Here is a 16,500-nt window from a genome sequence, read left to right on the forward strand (position 1 = left end):
ATTTATTTACAATTGTTATATCTTCTTGCTGGATTGATCCCCTTATCATTACATATTGACCTTCTTTGTCTTTGTTATGGACTTTGTTTTAAGTCTGTTTTGTCTGATGTAGATATTGCTACCCCAGGTTCTTTTCATTTCCGTTTCCATGGAATACCTTTTTCTATCCTGTCACTTTCAGTCTGTGGGTGTTTTTAGATCTGAAGTGAGTCTTGTAGGCACATATATATGGGTCTTGTTTTTGTATCCCCTGGGCCACTCTGTGTCTTTTGATTGGTGGGTTTAGTCCATTTACGTTTAAAGTAACTACTGATAGATATGTACTTACTGCCTTTTTGTTAATAGTTTTCTGTTTCTGTATTTCTTTTTTGTTCCATTCTTCTTTTGCTCTCTTCCCTTATGATTTGATGACTATCTTTAGTGTTAGTTTGGATTTCTTTCTCTTTTTTGTGTGTGTATCTATGGCTTTTTAGTTTGTGGTTACCATGAGGTAACACACACACACATACATACAGACACATGATTATTTTAAATTGCTGATTTCTTAAGTTTGAACACATTCTAACAACCCTGAATTTTTATTCCCCTCCCTACCCCCGCTCCATGTTTAATGTTTTTATGTTATATTTTACCTCTTTTGTTTTGTGTACCTCTTAACTGCTTATTGTGGACCTAATAAGCTTTTATCCTTCGTACTTGCCTTATAAGTGTTTGATCTACTACAATTAAGATGTTAAGATGTCCATTAAACAGGGGATCTTTCTTATACAGAAGCCTAGGTATATAGTAAAATAGTATTTACTAAATTTAATTTTTTAGACAGTATTAAATAATGATATAGCTTAAAACAAATATTTAGTGACTCATGTGGCCTCATTCCCATAAGAATTGCTTTTAGTTTATTCAGTTATTTTCTTTTAGTTGCAAGAGAATTTAGGCTTAATAATATGTGCTGAAAAGGGTTTTAAATATTTTTCTAATGTAGAACATTAGCTAGTTGAATCAGCTGAGTATGAGAAATCTATTCTGTCGCTATAATTGCCTGCCATGTGTAACTTATGAAACACTGCAATAATACTTCTAATTTGAGAACTAAAAAGTTTTGGCAGTATAATACATTTGTAAAACAAATTGACATTGTATAAAGTTATTACCCAAAACATCTGTTATATATTTCAGGTTAAAGATTTTTAAGGTTACTTGTTCCACAAATGTTTAATGAATATCCACTAGGTATCAGCCATTGTGTTGTTCATTGGGTTTATAAAATGAATGAGCATCACTTTTGCAGCACTAGTCATTGTAAAACTTTGTGGTTATAAATATAGATACAGGGTGACACCAAAAATGGAAAGAACAGCTAATTGGAAATGGGTGAAAAAAGGTTTCAGAGAGAAAGAGTGATGCTTGATCTTGCTCTTTAAAGATGAGCTAAGAGTTCATTAGGCGAACAGGGAAATAATGAGATTAAAGAGCAAAGGCATTCTAGGCAGAAGTCGCAGCATTGTCCTTTTTGGGAACTTCAAATATTTGAGAGTTTAGTTTATATGGGGGCAGGCCAGTGTGAGATTGGTAAGCAGGAACAAGATTAGGTAATGGAAAGTCTTATTTGCCAGACTAAGGAGTTTGGGCTTTAAAGGTCTTTTCTTTCTTTTTTTTTTTTTAAATAAATAAATAAATGTGCGTTGGGTCTTCGTTGCTGCACGTGGGCTTTTCTCTAGTTGCAGAGAGCAGGGGCTACTCTTTGTTGTGGTGTGCAGGCTTCTCATTGCGGTGGCTTCTCTTGTTGTGGAGCATGGACTCTAGGTGCACAGGCTTCAGTAGTTGTGGCACGCAGGCTCAGTAGTTGTGGCACACGGGCTTAGTTGCTCCGCGACACGTGGGATCTTCCCGGACCAGGGCTCGAACCCATGTCCCTTGCATTGGCGGGTGGATTCTAAACACTACGCCACCAGGGAAGTCCCCACTAAAGGTCTTTAAAAGGGAATATGATCAGATTTGTCTTTATAGTGGAAAATGGATGAGATAAGATTAGTTAGGAAACTACCATGGTGGGCTTCCCTGGTGGCGCAGTGGTTGAGAATCTGCCTGCCAATGCAGGGGACACGGCTTCAAGCCCTGGTCTGGGAAGATCCCACATGCCGCGGAGCAGCTAGGCCCGTGAGCCACAATTACTGAGCCTGAACGTCTGGAGCCTGTGCTCCGCAACAAGAGAGGCCGCGACAGTGAGAGGCTCGTGCACCGCGATGAAGAGTGGCCCCCACTTGCTGCGACTAGAGAAAGCCCTCGCACAGAAACGAAGACCCAACACAGCCATAAAAAAATAAATAAAATTAAAAAAAAAAAGAAAACTGCCACGGGAATTCCCTGAGAGTCCAGTGGTTAGGACTCTGTGCTTTCACTGCTGAGGGCACGGGTTCAGTCCCTGGTTGGGGAATTAAGATCCTATAAGCTGTGTGGCAGAAAGAGAGAAAGAAAGAGAGAGAGAGAGAGAGAGAGAAGGAAGGAAGGAAAGAAGGAAAGGAGGAAAGAAAGAAAAAGAAAAAAACTACCTCAATATTCCAGGAGAGAAATTTTCAAGGCCTAAAATAAGGTAATAGCAGACAAGGTAAAGAAGAAGAAACCTTTTGAGAGATGTTAAATAATATCTACACAACTTGGGAGTGTCTTACTGGATTGGTTGGAGTTGGTGGAGATGTGGGGATGATCCTTAATGTTTCTAGGTTAGCCCGTGCCATTACATAAGCGAATGAGTCAAGGAGCAGAAGATAGTATATTCCGTTTGATCCATGTTGATCTTGAGAGGCCTATGGGACCCCCATGTATTGATCTCCAGACCCGTATAACTGGCTGCTTAGAAGACCACAGGTGTTCAGTCTGGTCTATTAATGTATATTGCTTTTTAAAAATAAGTATCAATTTTTATTCATTAGAATAAATGAATTAATTAAAAATATTATTCAAAAGATTTATCCATAATATTTAAAGAACTTTTACAAATCAATAAGAAAAAGATAAGACAACCTCTTAGTAAAAAAGACAAAAGACAAGAATAGACACTTCACAAAGGAGGCTGTCTAGATGACCAGTGCACATTTTTAAAGGTGCTCAGCCTCTTTTGTCAGAGAAACACAAATTGTGATGTGTCCCAGTGTGGATCTCTTGAGTTTGTTTGTCCTACATGAAGTTTGTTGAGTTTTTTGGATGTTTAGATTAATAGATTTCATTATATGTGGGAAATTTTTATCCATTTTTCTTCAAATAATATTCTTTCTCCTCCTCTCTAACTCCCATTATGTGTATGTTGGTACACTTGGTGGGGTTCCACAGGTCTCTGAGATTCTGTTCATTCTCTTTTTCAGGAAATGCCAGATAAAAACCACATTATGATACCATTGCATACCCACTGTAATGGCTAATACATTTTAAACTGGCAATATTAAATATTGAAAGCATTTGGAGAGATGGAAACTCTCATAGCCTGCTGGTAGGAATGAAAATTGATACCACTCCTTTGGAAAACTGTTGGGCAATATGGGCTGAAGCTGAACAAACACATCCTATGGCTTTCCCAGTTCCAACAGAGTGGGAGGTGGTGTTTGCCAGTCGAATTTTACAAGATAATTTAGAGCAGCATTGTTCTTTTTCAGGTGGTTTTGTTTTCTTGTGTTTTTAATTTAAAAAATATAAATGTAATTTATAACAAAGGAAAGGATGTGAAAAACTAGAGAAGACTAGAAAGGTAGTTTGGGTCTAGACTGTGTAGAACCTTGAATGTCATGCTAATGCATACAGGCACAGAGCTTAGATCAATGTAATATTTTAGCAGGATTAATCTGGCTTGGCTTAGGAGGAGAGGATCCATTTTCTTTTTTATGAGGTGGTGTTTTTTTTTTTTTTCCGAGTGAAGTTCAAGAGCAGATATCGGCTTATAAGTTCAGTAGCTTTATTCCTAGTAGCCAAAAGCTAAAAGCCACCCAAATTCTTTCCTAATAGTAATAAGGAAAGAAACTGGATATATTCACATTTTGGAGCCCTGCACAGAAATAATGAAAATGAATAAACTGCTATATATAGCAATATAGATGAATCTTATGAATATCATGTTGAGCAAAGAAGCAGGATATGAGTACAACTCTATCATTACATTTATGTAAAGTTCTAAAACAGGCAAAACTAATCTATGGTGTTTAACTCTGGATGGAAGTTACCTTTGAGGAGGAAGGTTAGTGAGCAATTTTAGGAGGCATGGAGGAATTTTGGGGTGCCATTAATTTGTGACCATACACTAGGCTGTATACTTATGTATGAGACAGACATACACACAAACACACACACCCAGAATGATGGCAGTGTTAGCTCTGAGAGAGAGAAACTGAAATAGATGCTAAAGTCTTTGATGCCCGTGGATGAATGTGATAGTGAGTAGAAAGGATGGGAACATGGGAGGAGGGAGTAGCTGAAGGGCATGAACCACAAAGGAAGGGAGTTTTTGTTCATTGGCGAGAGTAGTGACCTGGACGAGTGGTTAGAAACAGAAGACTGTTAATGCTCCTTTCCGTACTGGGGATCCATTTAACACAGGAGAATGAGCAAATTTTGTTTTTAAAGAAGAACTAGATATCCGGGTGGTAGATACCATACTCTGGGCTACTGAGTTTATTTACTAAACAATCAGAACCACCTGAGTAGCTTTTTGGAAAAAGGTCCTGGATCCCACTCTAATATTCTCGTTCAGTACATCTGGAGTAGGGCCAAGAATTTTAAAAATTCCTCCAACTGACTGATATGCAGCCTGATTTGGGAACTCCCTAGTAAAGGAAAAGGGCTAAGAAACAGTTTCGAGGTGGAGGGGGGATAGTTTTCTGCCTTTTAAAATAGGAGTTGCAGTGGGTACAGGGGCTAAAAGAAAAATTGGCAATGGGATAATCCTTAGAAGAGGAAGAGGATGGGGACTTCCCTGGTGGCGCAGTGGTTAAGAATCCGCCTGCCAGTGCAGGGGACACGGGTTCGAGCCCTGGTCCAGGAAGATCCCACATGCCGCGGAGCAACTAAGCCTGTGTGCCACAACTACTGAGCCTGCGCTCTAGAGCCCGCAAGCCACAACTACTGAAGCCCGCGTGCCCAGAGCCCGTGCTCCGCCACAGGAGAAGGCACTGCAATGAGAAGTCCGCGCACTGCCACGAAGAGAAGCCCCCGCTCGCCACAAGTAGAGAAAGCCCGCACGCGGCAACGAGGACCCAATGCAGCCAAAAATAAATAAATAAAATAAATAAATTTTAAGAAAAAAAAAAGAAAGGAAGAGAATGAAGAAGTAGGAGAAGGTAAGGACATAAGAATGTGAACATAGATGAAAAACATACAAGTAAATAACTAGCCTGAAGCTTCTGAATAACTAAACTTCTCTCCTAAGTTTTTCTTTTTTTTTTCCCCCCCATATCTCTTTGGAAACACTCATGAATAGTCAGAACCTGATTATTTCATGCTATTTTTATATTATCTACTTTAAGACTTTGCTGCGTGTAACATTATTTAATGTTGTGTTTCTTTAGAATATATTTAAATAGCTTTATTTAAGGAGGTCAGTTTTAACCAACATTTCCATACCTAATACTTGTTAGGCGTTGTACTAGGCGCTGGAGAGAAGTCAGATGGTTTCCTTGGCTTAAGGAGCTTATTAGTTCAATACAGGTAATACAGAGATGACATTATTTTTCAGATGTCTATATTATGCATCAGTCATTAACAAGGTAAGTCTGAAATCTTCAAATTGTACTTCAGTATTTAATCAAACTAGAAAAAATGTCTGCCAAACCGTCATGACCTGAGCATTTTGCTGTCCAGAGACCGGAGAAGGCTTCTGCTATTTTGGTGTCTAGTTTCTTGGGATCTGTTATACCAGGGAGCTTGACTTTTATCCAAGACCACTGGGCTATGCGATATATTCTTCTTTTCCTTACCCTCATACCCGTAACCATATATACTGTACACATTGTCACCTTTTTATTTCTAGGGTTCAGGATGGGGTTGAGGATTACACATGAATTTTGAGTAGTAATGAGGCCAGTCGTCAGTCACTGTTCTTTGTACACCTCTCTGGGCAATATGGTTTCTTCTCTGTGCTTCTTACCATGAACACCAACTCCTCAGAGGTCCATAGACAAGTATTCAAACAACATCAGCCATTTTACTTTTTCTTTCTTTCTTTCTTTCTTATTAAATTTGTCCAATTATATAGCTTTCATTTTCTACATCTCCTTCTTTTGCAGGTAGTAACCATGGCTATATGGGTGCCAGTAGCAGAATGTCAAGAAGAGCACATTTTTGCTCTGCTGCTACCAGTAGTTTATTAGACATTGATCCTTTAATATTAATACATTTGTTGGACCTTAAGGACCGGAGCAGTATGGAAAATTTGTGGGGCTTACAGCCTCACCCGCCTGCTTCACTTTTGCAGCCCACAGGTAAAATATTAACAATAATTTCCCATTTTTCTGTGCTTCTCCAAAAGAACTCTTAAATTTGAACCCAAGTATCTTAAGTGTTGGAACATGATATGTTTCTGTAGCAAATTGATTTTTCATTGTATGCTATAAAAATATGTCAATCAAATCAATTTTTTGTTGTTATTGTTCAAAGGTGTTTTGTGCAAAAATAATGGCAAAATGCCTGTAAGAAGGTTTTTATATGATTTGCCTTTTAGATTGTGACTGATTGACAGTTTGATCCATATGAAGTACAGTTGTCCTCTTTCTGAATGGACTTCAAGTTTTGCAGGCTTCATGAATACACTAACTTCTTAGTGGAACTGTGTCTAAGTTAAAAATAGAAAAAGAAGGTTTACTCATGTTTTGATGTTTAATAGCCTAAAAATGTATACCAGTTAGCAGTATTTTTTTTGAAAAATTATTTGTTAAAGAGGAGTTACATTTGTGTTACTGTAATACAATGTATACACATACACAATTTAGATGTATAGTCAACCCTGGACTTTCTGAAACTTTTAGACATAGGCATTTACTTTAAAATGACACATGTTAAAAACCGTTTTTGTTGGAAAGCTTCCTAAAATATACTGAACATTTTTCTTTCTTTTTTTTTTTTTAAGGAATATTTATATTTTGGCTGCGTTGGGTCTTTGTTGCTGTGTGTGGGCTTTCTCTAGTTGCAGCAAGCAGGGCCTATTCTTCGTTGCAGTGCACGGGCTTCTCATTGCAGTGGCTTTGCTTTGTTGTGGAGCACGGGCTGTAGGAGCACAGACTTCAGTAGTTGTGGCACGTGGGCTCAGTAGCTAGGTCTCGCGGGCTCTAGAGCGCAGGCTCAGTAGCTGTGGCAAACGGGCTTAGTTGCTCCGCAGAATGTGGATGCTTCCCGGACCAGGGATCGAACCCGTGTCCCCTGCATTGGCAGGCGGATTCTTAACCACTGCGCCACCAGGGAAGTCCCTACTGAACATTTTTCTACCTTCCTAAACAACAGTTACTGTACAGATTAAATCAATGATTTACAACAGTGATTTTGATGCTTCTTTAAAGCAGCAGAACTCATTTTTCAAGTAGAGTTTAAGGCAGTGTAGAAAACAGAGAAATAGAGCTGCTCTAGTGGGGGATAGATCAGAGCTTGGATTATTTAGGCCTCTTTTTTCCTAAGGTATACTTCCTGGAAGCCTGGGTCCTCAATCTGACTGTCTCCAATCAGGTTATGAAACAGTTGCGTTTTATCTATGGTCCAAGTACATTTTGTATTATGCCTGTACTCTTGTAGTACTTACCACATTGTATATAATTTTACATTTTTATTCTGAGGCATTTTTGTTTTAGAAAACTTTTAAAATATAGAAAACTGTAAAGAAGAAAATAAAAATTACACATAGTTCTTGTGATCAACAAAGAAATACCCTTAAAAAAAAAAATCACATTGGCAGAGGTTTTGCTTAAATTATAACCAGTGTTGTTTGCAAAGACCTTGTGAAACAGACAAGTTCTGTTTCTGTAGGTAGATGTATACATTGGTTTAACCATTTTGAAGGAAAATTTTGTAGTAGGTGTAAAATACCTCTATCCTTTAATCCTGTAACTTCACTTCTAGGAATATATTCCAAAGAGAAAATAATCAGAGTTGTTGAAAATATCCAACAATACAGTTATGGTTGAAAAATTACAGTTTTGCCATGGAATAGCATATTTTATAGGCAGGTAAAATCATGTTTTTGAAAAATATTCAATGTCATCGGAAAAAAAAGAATGCAGACTTCATAAACAGAGTAAGACCTTGATTCTCTGAAAGTTTAGCTTACTGTTAAAATTAATAATATAAATGACATGACTTGAGTTTCAAATCCAGGTGATTAAAATGCTGACGACAAGGAGGATGGGGGAAATAGTAGAGAGAAAGAGCAAGGCTTGGATTTAAACATCTTGAGTTTGACATCCCAGTGGGATATCACAGTAGAGATGCCCAGTAGACAGCTAAAAATTAAGAACTGGAATACAGGCAGTTATTTGCCTAGAAGTGATACTGGCTAATTAAAACTAAGGGAGTAAGATTGCAAAGGGGTGAGTTTCAAGAAAGTTTTTCAAAGAAAAGGGCTAGGGACATAATCATGGCGAACGTCTATTTTTATTGAGTGTGTGGAAGGTGAGTCAGATGAAGAGGCTTTGGAAAGGAGAGAGAACAGAGTCATGGAAGCCAAATGAAAATAACCTTTCTATGAGAGGATATTTAAAGGCTAATGTTAGAAAAAGGTCCAGCTTTCTTTTTATTAAAAAGATTGCTTGGATTTCGATGCTCATTTTTGATTCTTTGCGTATTCTTTCCTTCTCAATCTGTATACTTTCATTTCCTATTTTTGTCATACTGCATTAGCTAGAACTTCCGGTAGAGATTAAAAAGGAGTGGTGAAAAGGTGTTCCTGATCTTGATGGGAAAGCTTCAAGTTTCTCACCGTAAAGTATGGTACTAGCTGTAGGTTTTCTTTTTTTTTTTATAAATTTATTTTATTTTATTTTATTTTTAATTTTTGGCTGCGTTGTGTCTTCATTGCTGCACGCAGGCTTTCTCTAATTGTGATGAGCAGGCGCTACTCTTCATTGCAGTGCGGTGGCTTCTCTTGTGGCGGAGCACGGGCTCTAAGCGCGCAGGCTTCAGTAGTTGTGGCACAAGGGCTCGGTAGTTGTGGCTCATGGGCTCTAGAGTGCAGGCTCAGCAGTTGTGGCACACGGGCTTAGTTGCTCCACAGCATGTGGGATCTTCCCAGACCAGAGATCGAACCCGTGTCCCCTGCATTGGCAGGCAGATTCTTAACCACTGCACCACCAGGGAAGCCCTGTAGGTTTTCCATAGATATTCTTTATCAAGTTAAGGAAGTTCCCCTTTATTCTGAGGTTTTATCGTGAATGGTTGTTGGATTTTGTCAAATGCTTTTTTTTGCATCTGTTGATATGATGTGATGGATTACATTAATTGATTTTCAAATGTTTTTTTTTTTTAATTTATTTATTTATTTATTTATGGCTGTGTTGGGTCTTAGTTTCTGTGCGAGGGCTTTCTCTAGTTGTGGCAAGCGGGGGCTACTCTTCATCGTGGTGCGCGCGCCACGCCTCTCACTATCGCAGCCTCTCTTGTTGCGGAGCACAGGCCCAGACGCGCAGGCTCAGTAATTGTGGCTCACGGGCCCAGTTGCTCCACGGCACGTGGGATCTTCCCAGACCAGGGCTCGAACCCGTGTCCCCTGCACTGGCAGGCAGACTCTCAACCACTGCGCCACCAGAGAAGCCCCGATTTTCAAATGTTGAACCAGCCTTGCATACCTGGGATAAATCCCACTTGGTTGTGGTGTATGATTTTTTAAATATGTTGTTGAATTCAGTTTGCTAATATTTTGTTGAGGGTTTTTGGCATCTGTGTTCATCAGAGATACTGGTCTGTAGTTTTCTTGTAATGTCTTTGTCTGGTTTTGGTATTAGAGTAATGCTGACCTCATAGATTGAGTAAGGAAGTGTTCCCTCTGCTTCTTGCAGAGATTGTAGAGAATTTATATAATTTCTTCTTTAAATGTTTGGTAGAATTCACCAGTGGACCCATCTGGGGCCAGATGCTTTCTGTTTTGGAAAGGTATCCGTTACTGATTAAATTTCTATAATAGATGCAGGCCTATTCATATTGTCTATTTCTTCTTGTGTGAGTTTTGGCAGATTGCCTTTCAAGGAATTGGTCCATTACATCTAGATTATCAAATTTGTTGGCATAGAGTTGTTCATAGTTTTCCTTTATTATCCTTTTGTTTCTTTCAACACATATTGAGTGAACACCTATCACGTATCAGACTCACTGCAGGTTTTTGTTCTTAACCACTGTGCCATAAAAAGAACATCGTAAGGGGCATCAGGGTTTGAACAACAGATAATGTAGCCGAACTAGATTTTAAGGTACATGTGGTGGTAAATAGAAGTGGAAAGTCAAGTTGGATCTGTTCTGTGGAAGGCCTTTCATGCTTGCCTGAGGAATGTATTCATAGTGGACAGTGGGGAGCCATTGTTTCAGTTTAGGAATAGTTTGATTCAAACTGTATTTTAGAAAGCTTGCAGGGCTGAGAAAGCTATCAGACATGAAAATCTAATCAGGGTACAGTTGTAGAAGTTTATTTGTGGTTCCTAGTATGAGAGGACAAATTCCTACATGTCTTTGTATTTTCTCAATCATTATATGCTTAAAAATATGTGGAGCTGGGATAAGGTCTTCAGAATCTTTTGACATTATAAAAGTTCTACTTAACCTCTAGGGAACAGATTAACCTAGGCAATGTATAATTAAGATTTTACTTATAGCAAACAGTTATGCTTGTAAAGGTAGATTTTATGGGGCTTGGCAACTAATTGTAACATGGTAAAGAGGACTCTGAAGTGGCTTAGGTGACCAGGAGAAGGGTGGCAGCATTGACAGATACTGAAGTCTGGAGGAGAAGCTGTAGAGAATTGTCTTTCTTGAAAGGTACAACTGAATGATATGAAAGAAGTGTTATAGATGAAACTCTCAGTTCTATTAACCTTATAACTTGGCAAATTCAGGAAGGCTTCTCATCATCAGTGCAGTAAGTATCCTTAAGTTGTCAGGTTCCTTTGGTGAAGTTCCACAGCACCTTACACTCTCCTGTCTTAGCACTTAACCACACAGTACTGAAGTGGATTGAGAGCTTTGTGAGGGCAAAGACTGGGTGTTCGTCTTGTACGCTGTTATATCCCCTGCCTAGCACAGTGCTTAGCATTTGAAACAAACTCAGTGATTGTTTATTAACTGATTTTTCAGATGATAGAGGTTTGTTTAAGTCTGTTTTGTATTTTCCCATTTGGGCTTCCTACTTTTAAAAATTCTTGTCAGTTTCTAGTAATAATAAACTGAACCATGTGGTTTAATACAGGTTTTCATATTTAAGTCCAGGTAGATGTGGGGTGGGAAATGGGAGCCACAAAGATTTTATTTAGCAAAACGTTTTGAGTATTTTGTGCCATAGGCTGCTCGGCCTGGAATATAAAGATCACTAAGATGTAATCTCAGGCCTTAAGTTGTTCACATTCTACATGTGTGTCTTCCTTACTGTAATGTGATAAGTGCTGCAGTAGAAGTGGACTCCCTGTGCTCTACAAAATTAGGTGAGAATTGGTTTGAAAGAAGGGGAGCAGTTGGTGGTTTAGGTGCCTGAAGAAGGAGACATTTCAGATTATACCTGATGAGTTTGGGTTAGTAGAGCAAAGGAAGGAGGACGTGTGAAAAGGATGAAAGCGAGATAGAACATGGCTGGTATGTTAGAGATGCAAACAGTTCCAAAAGATTGGATATGTTTGGGATAGAGGCAGAAGATAAAGCCACTGAGAGTGAAGGTGGAATCAGATAATGTAGGGCCTTGTGTGCCATGCTGGTGCTTTCCTCAGTGAATCTAAGCGGGAAAGTAATATCTGATTTGGGTTTTAGAAAACTGCCCTGACATCTTGGTGGACAATGGGTTGAATGGGAATGTGCTACGGAGTGTTTTCACAGACATTGAATCTTCTGAGCTTCACAACAGTCCCGTTACATGTATATTATTGTCTTCATTTTACAAATAAATAAGTGGACTCAGAAGTTGGAGGACTTAAAGAAAGTTACAGCAACTAAATGGTAGATCTGCGACCAAATCCTGGATTTCTAAAACCTCTCTCTTATTCTTGCTTTCAACTGCAAGTAACAAAATGCTGCTAATCATGGCTTAACTAATAATAATAAAGGCACTTTATTATGCATATTAAGTCTGGAGGTAAGTGATTCCAGGTTCATCAGGTATTTAAAGGCAGGGCAAGGGATGGTCTTCCTGCAGTTCTCTTGCCTCTTCTGTCATGGCAATAAGATGACTGCCACAGCTTCATACATCATTTATTCACAAGAATGTGTCACTAGCAGGAAAGAAAAGACTGGATGGAAAAGAGACTTATTCCGTGATGCTGGAGAGCAAAGTTATTAATATTAAGATCACTGACTTTGGAGGTAGACTCCTTCGTTTGAATTCAAGCTCCTCTACTTATTATCTGTATCACCCAACATAATAAAATCTCCCTATCAGGATAGAAAATCTCTGCCTCCCCTCCGCCCAGCTTTTGGCTGAAACTCTGAGTCATGTGCCCACCCTAAATGCTCAAAGAGGAATGAGCTTAGACCAGTCCTAGACTCATATCCTCTGGGGCCGAACAAAGGATGGACCTAACTGTCCAGAGCACACTGCTGCCCACCTAATACCTGAACACAATCTGGGTTCTTTTCGCATGGTAGAAGTGGGGGGATAGCTGTTGGACACACTACGATGCTACCTTTGCCCTGTTATGTGGCAGTAGATTGTTACAGTGTGTAAGCAGGTTCAGCTGTCATTCCGAATTGTTCTTTTGTCTACTTAGGGTACCTGTTGGTCCCCTGTTTGTTGGGGGGGGGGTGTTATTTTTTTGGGTAGGGAACTTGGTTTCTTTTTGCTTTGAGTCAGTCATAATGTTCTTTGATTTCCAAAACATCTACCTCATTTGCTCTTCCTGCATAGAAAGTGTGCGTTTTCCTTGCTCATTCCTCTCTTCTTAATATTTGGGTGGGCGAAAAGAAATTAAAAACAACTTTAACTACTTTCTCTTGGAAGAGAAAAGCATTGTTAGTTTAGTGGCTGCAAAGACTCAGTGACAAGGAACTAGTTTTTTATGATATTCCATGGCACTTAATAGCTGTATCTACATTGGATGATAGTTCAGTAAATCAATTTTTTAAATTCAGTTAGAATATTTTTTTTTATATACTATGTATAGCATATTAGACTAAGTGGCTTCTAGGTTTATGTTTTTTCTGTTTTGTTTGTTTGTTTTATTGTGAACATAATAAAAGCTCAGTATAGAAAATTTGAGAAAAGTGGAAAAGTGTAAAGGAGAAAGCCCAGGCAGTAGGGCAGCTTTTAAAACTTTTAGAAGTAAATACATAATTCAGATTTGAGTGATTATAATGTGACCCAGATTTTAACTTTGTAGGTGTGAATAGAGTTAGGATACTTGTGTCTATTTTTATTTTCATTAATGGGATTTAATGCATGCTTTTATGTTGATACCACCTAAAGCACCTTAAGTTATTTACACCTCAAATTTGCTTATAGTCACAGTATAGAATGGTTTCATGAATGTTAAAGTCTATATTAACATGACTTGTCACTTTCTCTCTGAAGCATCATATTCTCGAAAAGATAAAGACCAAAGGAAGCAGCAGGCAATGTGGCGAGTTCCCTCTGATTTAAAGATGCTAAAAAGACTCAAAACTCAAATAGCTGAAGTTCGATGTATGAAAACTGATGTAAAGAATACACTTCCAGAAATAAAAAGCAGCAATGCTGCTTCTGGAGACATGGCGGCAAGCCTTCTTTCTGCTGACCAGGCAGCTCTGGCTGCATGTGGAACCGAAAACTCTAGCAGATTACAGGATTTGGGAATGGAGCTCTTGGCAAAGTCATCAGTTGCCAGTTGTTACATACGAAACTGTAAGTGAAAAAGATCCTATTAGTTTTATTTCTCCATGTGTCATTTGGGAAGCTAGAGGACAGGTTATTTTCAGAATAATAATATCCAAACATCTCCCTCACAATGAATTAAGACTACAAATGCAAACAGCCTTTTCTCCCATCCATAACTGACTCTGTATATTTTCTGCTGTGTAATAGAGCTAACATTTCTTGGTTGCTTATTCTATATGGGTCAACAAACAAGACAAAATCCTTAACCTCGTGGATCTTGCATTCATGTATTCATGTGATAGGAATTGGACATTAAAATGTGTAGACAAGTAAAGATAATTTCAGTTGGTAAAAAGTACGTAAGGAAACAACTGAGGAGTGAGATGGGCAGAGCAAGTGAGGTGTGTGCTATTTTCGTTAGGGTAGTCAGAAAGTGTCTCAGGAGGCAACGGTTGAACTGATATCTGAAGGTTGAGAAGGTGGCAGCCATGCAGAGATCTGGGGGAAGCATTCTTCAGGGTGAACAGAATGGAAAATGCCAAGTCCCATATAAAGGATTTGCTCTGCATGTTTGAAGGCTCGAAGGAAGACCATTTTGGCTGAACATGGTGAACTAAGCAGAGGCGAGAGTGACAGGAAATAAGTCAGAGAGGTAGGCAGGATCTAGATCAGGTAGGGTCTTATAAGACCTCAATAAGGAGTTTGAGTTTTATTCTGATTTTAGGAGAAAGTCTCTAGAGAATAAAAATCAGGGGGGTGTTTATGATCTGATATACCTTTTTACAGAGATTACTTTCTTTGTTGTGTGGAGAAGGGTCTGAAAAGGGTTGAGAGTAGGAGTTGTGAGACCAGTAAACAGCCTGTAACAATAGCTTGTGTGAAATACGGTGACTTATTCTGGAGTTACTACACTGGGTAGGTGGACTTGCTCATAGTCTTCCAGCCTTTCTTAATTCTCCCAAGGATGGTATATAACTAGTACTACTCTAGATACATAGGACAGAAGTTAATCTATTACATACAATAGATATTTTAGACCAGGAGGGCTCAGTTCTTTCCCACAAACCTGGTAAGAAAGGTTTTAGGGAAAGAAAAAAACTAAGAATGATGTTTCAGTGTTTGGTCTAAGCAACTTAGTGACGGGTGGTGTCATTAATTGAGACACAAATCAAATAAGGAAGAAGCAGGTGTGGGGATTGTTGTGCCATAGGGGCAGGAAGTCGGGAATTCTTTTTTAAACATATTAGGTTTGAGATGTCTGCTAGATACTCTAGTAAATATCTCATAGGCAGTTGAGTGCTACATAAGTCTGAAGGATATGGGGTTAAAGCTGGATATAAACAGTTGGAAGTCAACAGTATCAGATGTTGTTTAAAGCCAGGGATCAAGTATGAAGGGAATTTAAATAGAGAAATTTTGGTTCTGGGCACTTAAATATTTAAAGACCTAGTAATGAAGGGGAAGCCAGCAAAGGAAATTGAAAAGAGCAATCATTAAGGGCAGAGAAAAACTAGAAGAAATGAAATCTCAAAAAAATTTTTAAATGCATCTCAAAACAGTGGAGTGGTTGTATCATTGAGAGGTGTCAAAATGAAGGGCGGGTGACCCTTTTAAGAACCATTTCCATGGAGGGGTATAGCAGAAGTGAATGAGGTGAGAAAGCAGAGCATGTCTGCGCAGCTCCTTCAAGAACTGTCACAATAAATTGGGTGGTCCCTGGAGGGGTTGTGGAGTCAGGAAAGAGTTTGTTATCTGTGTGTTGTTTTCTTTCATTTTCTTAAACATATATGCTTTTCTTACCTGGGTTTTTTTGGTGGTAAATATACATAACATAGAATTTACCATTTTAACTATTTTTAACTGTACAATTCAGTGGCTAAATTAAGTACATTCACACTGTTGTGCAACCATCATCACTATTCACCTCCAGAACTTTTTCATCATCCCAAACTGAAATTCTATATCCTTCGAACAGTAACTGGGCATTCCCCCTTTCCCCTACCCTCTGGTAACTACTGTTATACTTTCTGTTTCTATAAACTTGACTATTCTAGATATCTCATATAAGTGGAATCATACAATATTTGTCTTTTTGTGTCTGACTTATTTCACTTTAGCATAATTTCTTCAGGGTTCATCCATATTGTATCAAGTGTCAGAAATTCATTTCTTTTTCAGGCCAAGTAATATTCCCTTGTATGTATGTATATTCTACATTATGTTTATCCATTCATCTGTTGATGGACATTTGGGTTGTTTCCACTTTTTGGCTGTCATGAATAATGCAGCTATGAACACGTGTGTGCAAATATCTGTTCAAGTCTCTGCTTTCAATTTTTTTGGGTATATACCTAGAGTGGGATTGCTGGTTCATATGCTAATTGTGTTTAATTAAAAAAAATTTTTTTTTAGATCATGGTAAATTTTACCACATTTTGTTAAACAAAATTTACCATCTTCACCTTTGTAAGTGTACCTATCAATGGCATTAAGTACAC

General features: G+C 38.5%; 1 protein-coding gene across 5 annotated transcripts in view; it reads left to right on the forward strand.

Moving 5' to 3' along the window:
- Positions 1 to 16,500, forward strand: part of TRIM37 (tripartite motif containing 37) — a 114,864-nt gene that overhangs the window by 74,417 nt on the left and 23,947 nt on the right. For 2 of the 5 annotated variants that reach the window (XM_061176384.1, XM_061176385.1), the window contains 2 exons: positions 6,270 to 6,464; positions 13,721 to 14,029. The exons of 1 other annotated variant lie outside the window; for it this stretch is intronic. In XM_061176384.1, the coding sequence (XP_061032367.1) occupies positions 6,270 to 6,464; positions 13,721 to 14,029 (504 nt within the window). The remainder of the gene's footprint in view (positions 1 to 6,269; positions 6,465 to 13,720; positions 14,030 to 16,500) is intronic. 2 more of the 5 variants (XM_061176387.1, XM_061176386.1) reach the window with 2 other exon arrangements.

Source organism: Eubalaena glacialis, chromosome 19, assembly GCF_028564815.1.
Source record: "Eubalaena glacialis isolate mEubGla1 chromosome 19, mEubGla1.1.hap2.+ XY, whole genome shotgun sequence".
Classification (NCBI taxonomy): Eukaryota; Metazoa; Chordata; class Mammalia; order Artiodactyla; family Balaenidae; genus Eubalaena; species Eubalaena glacialis.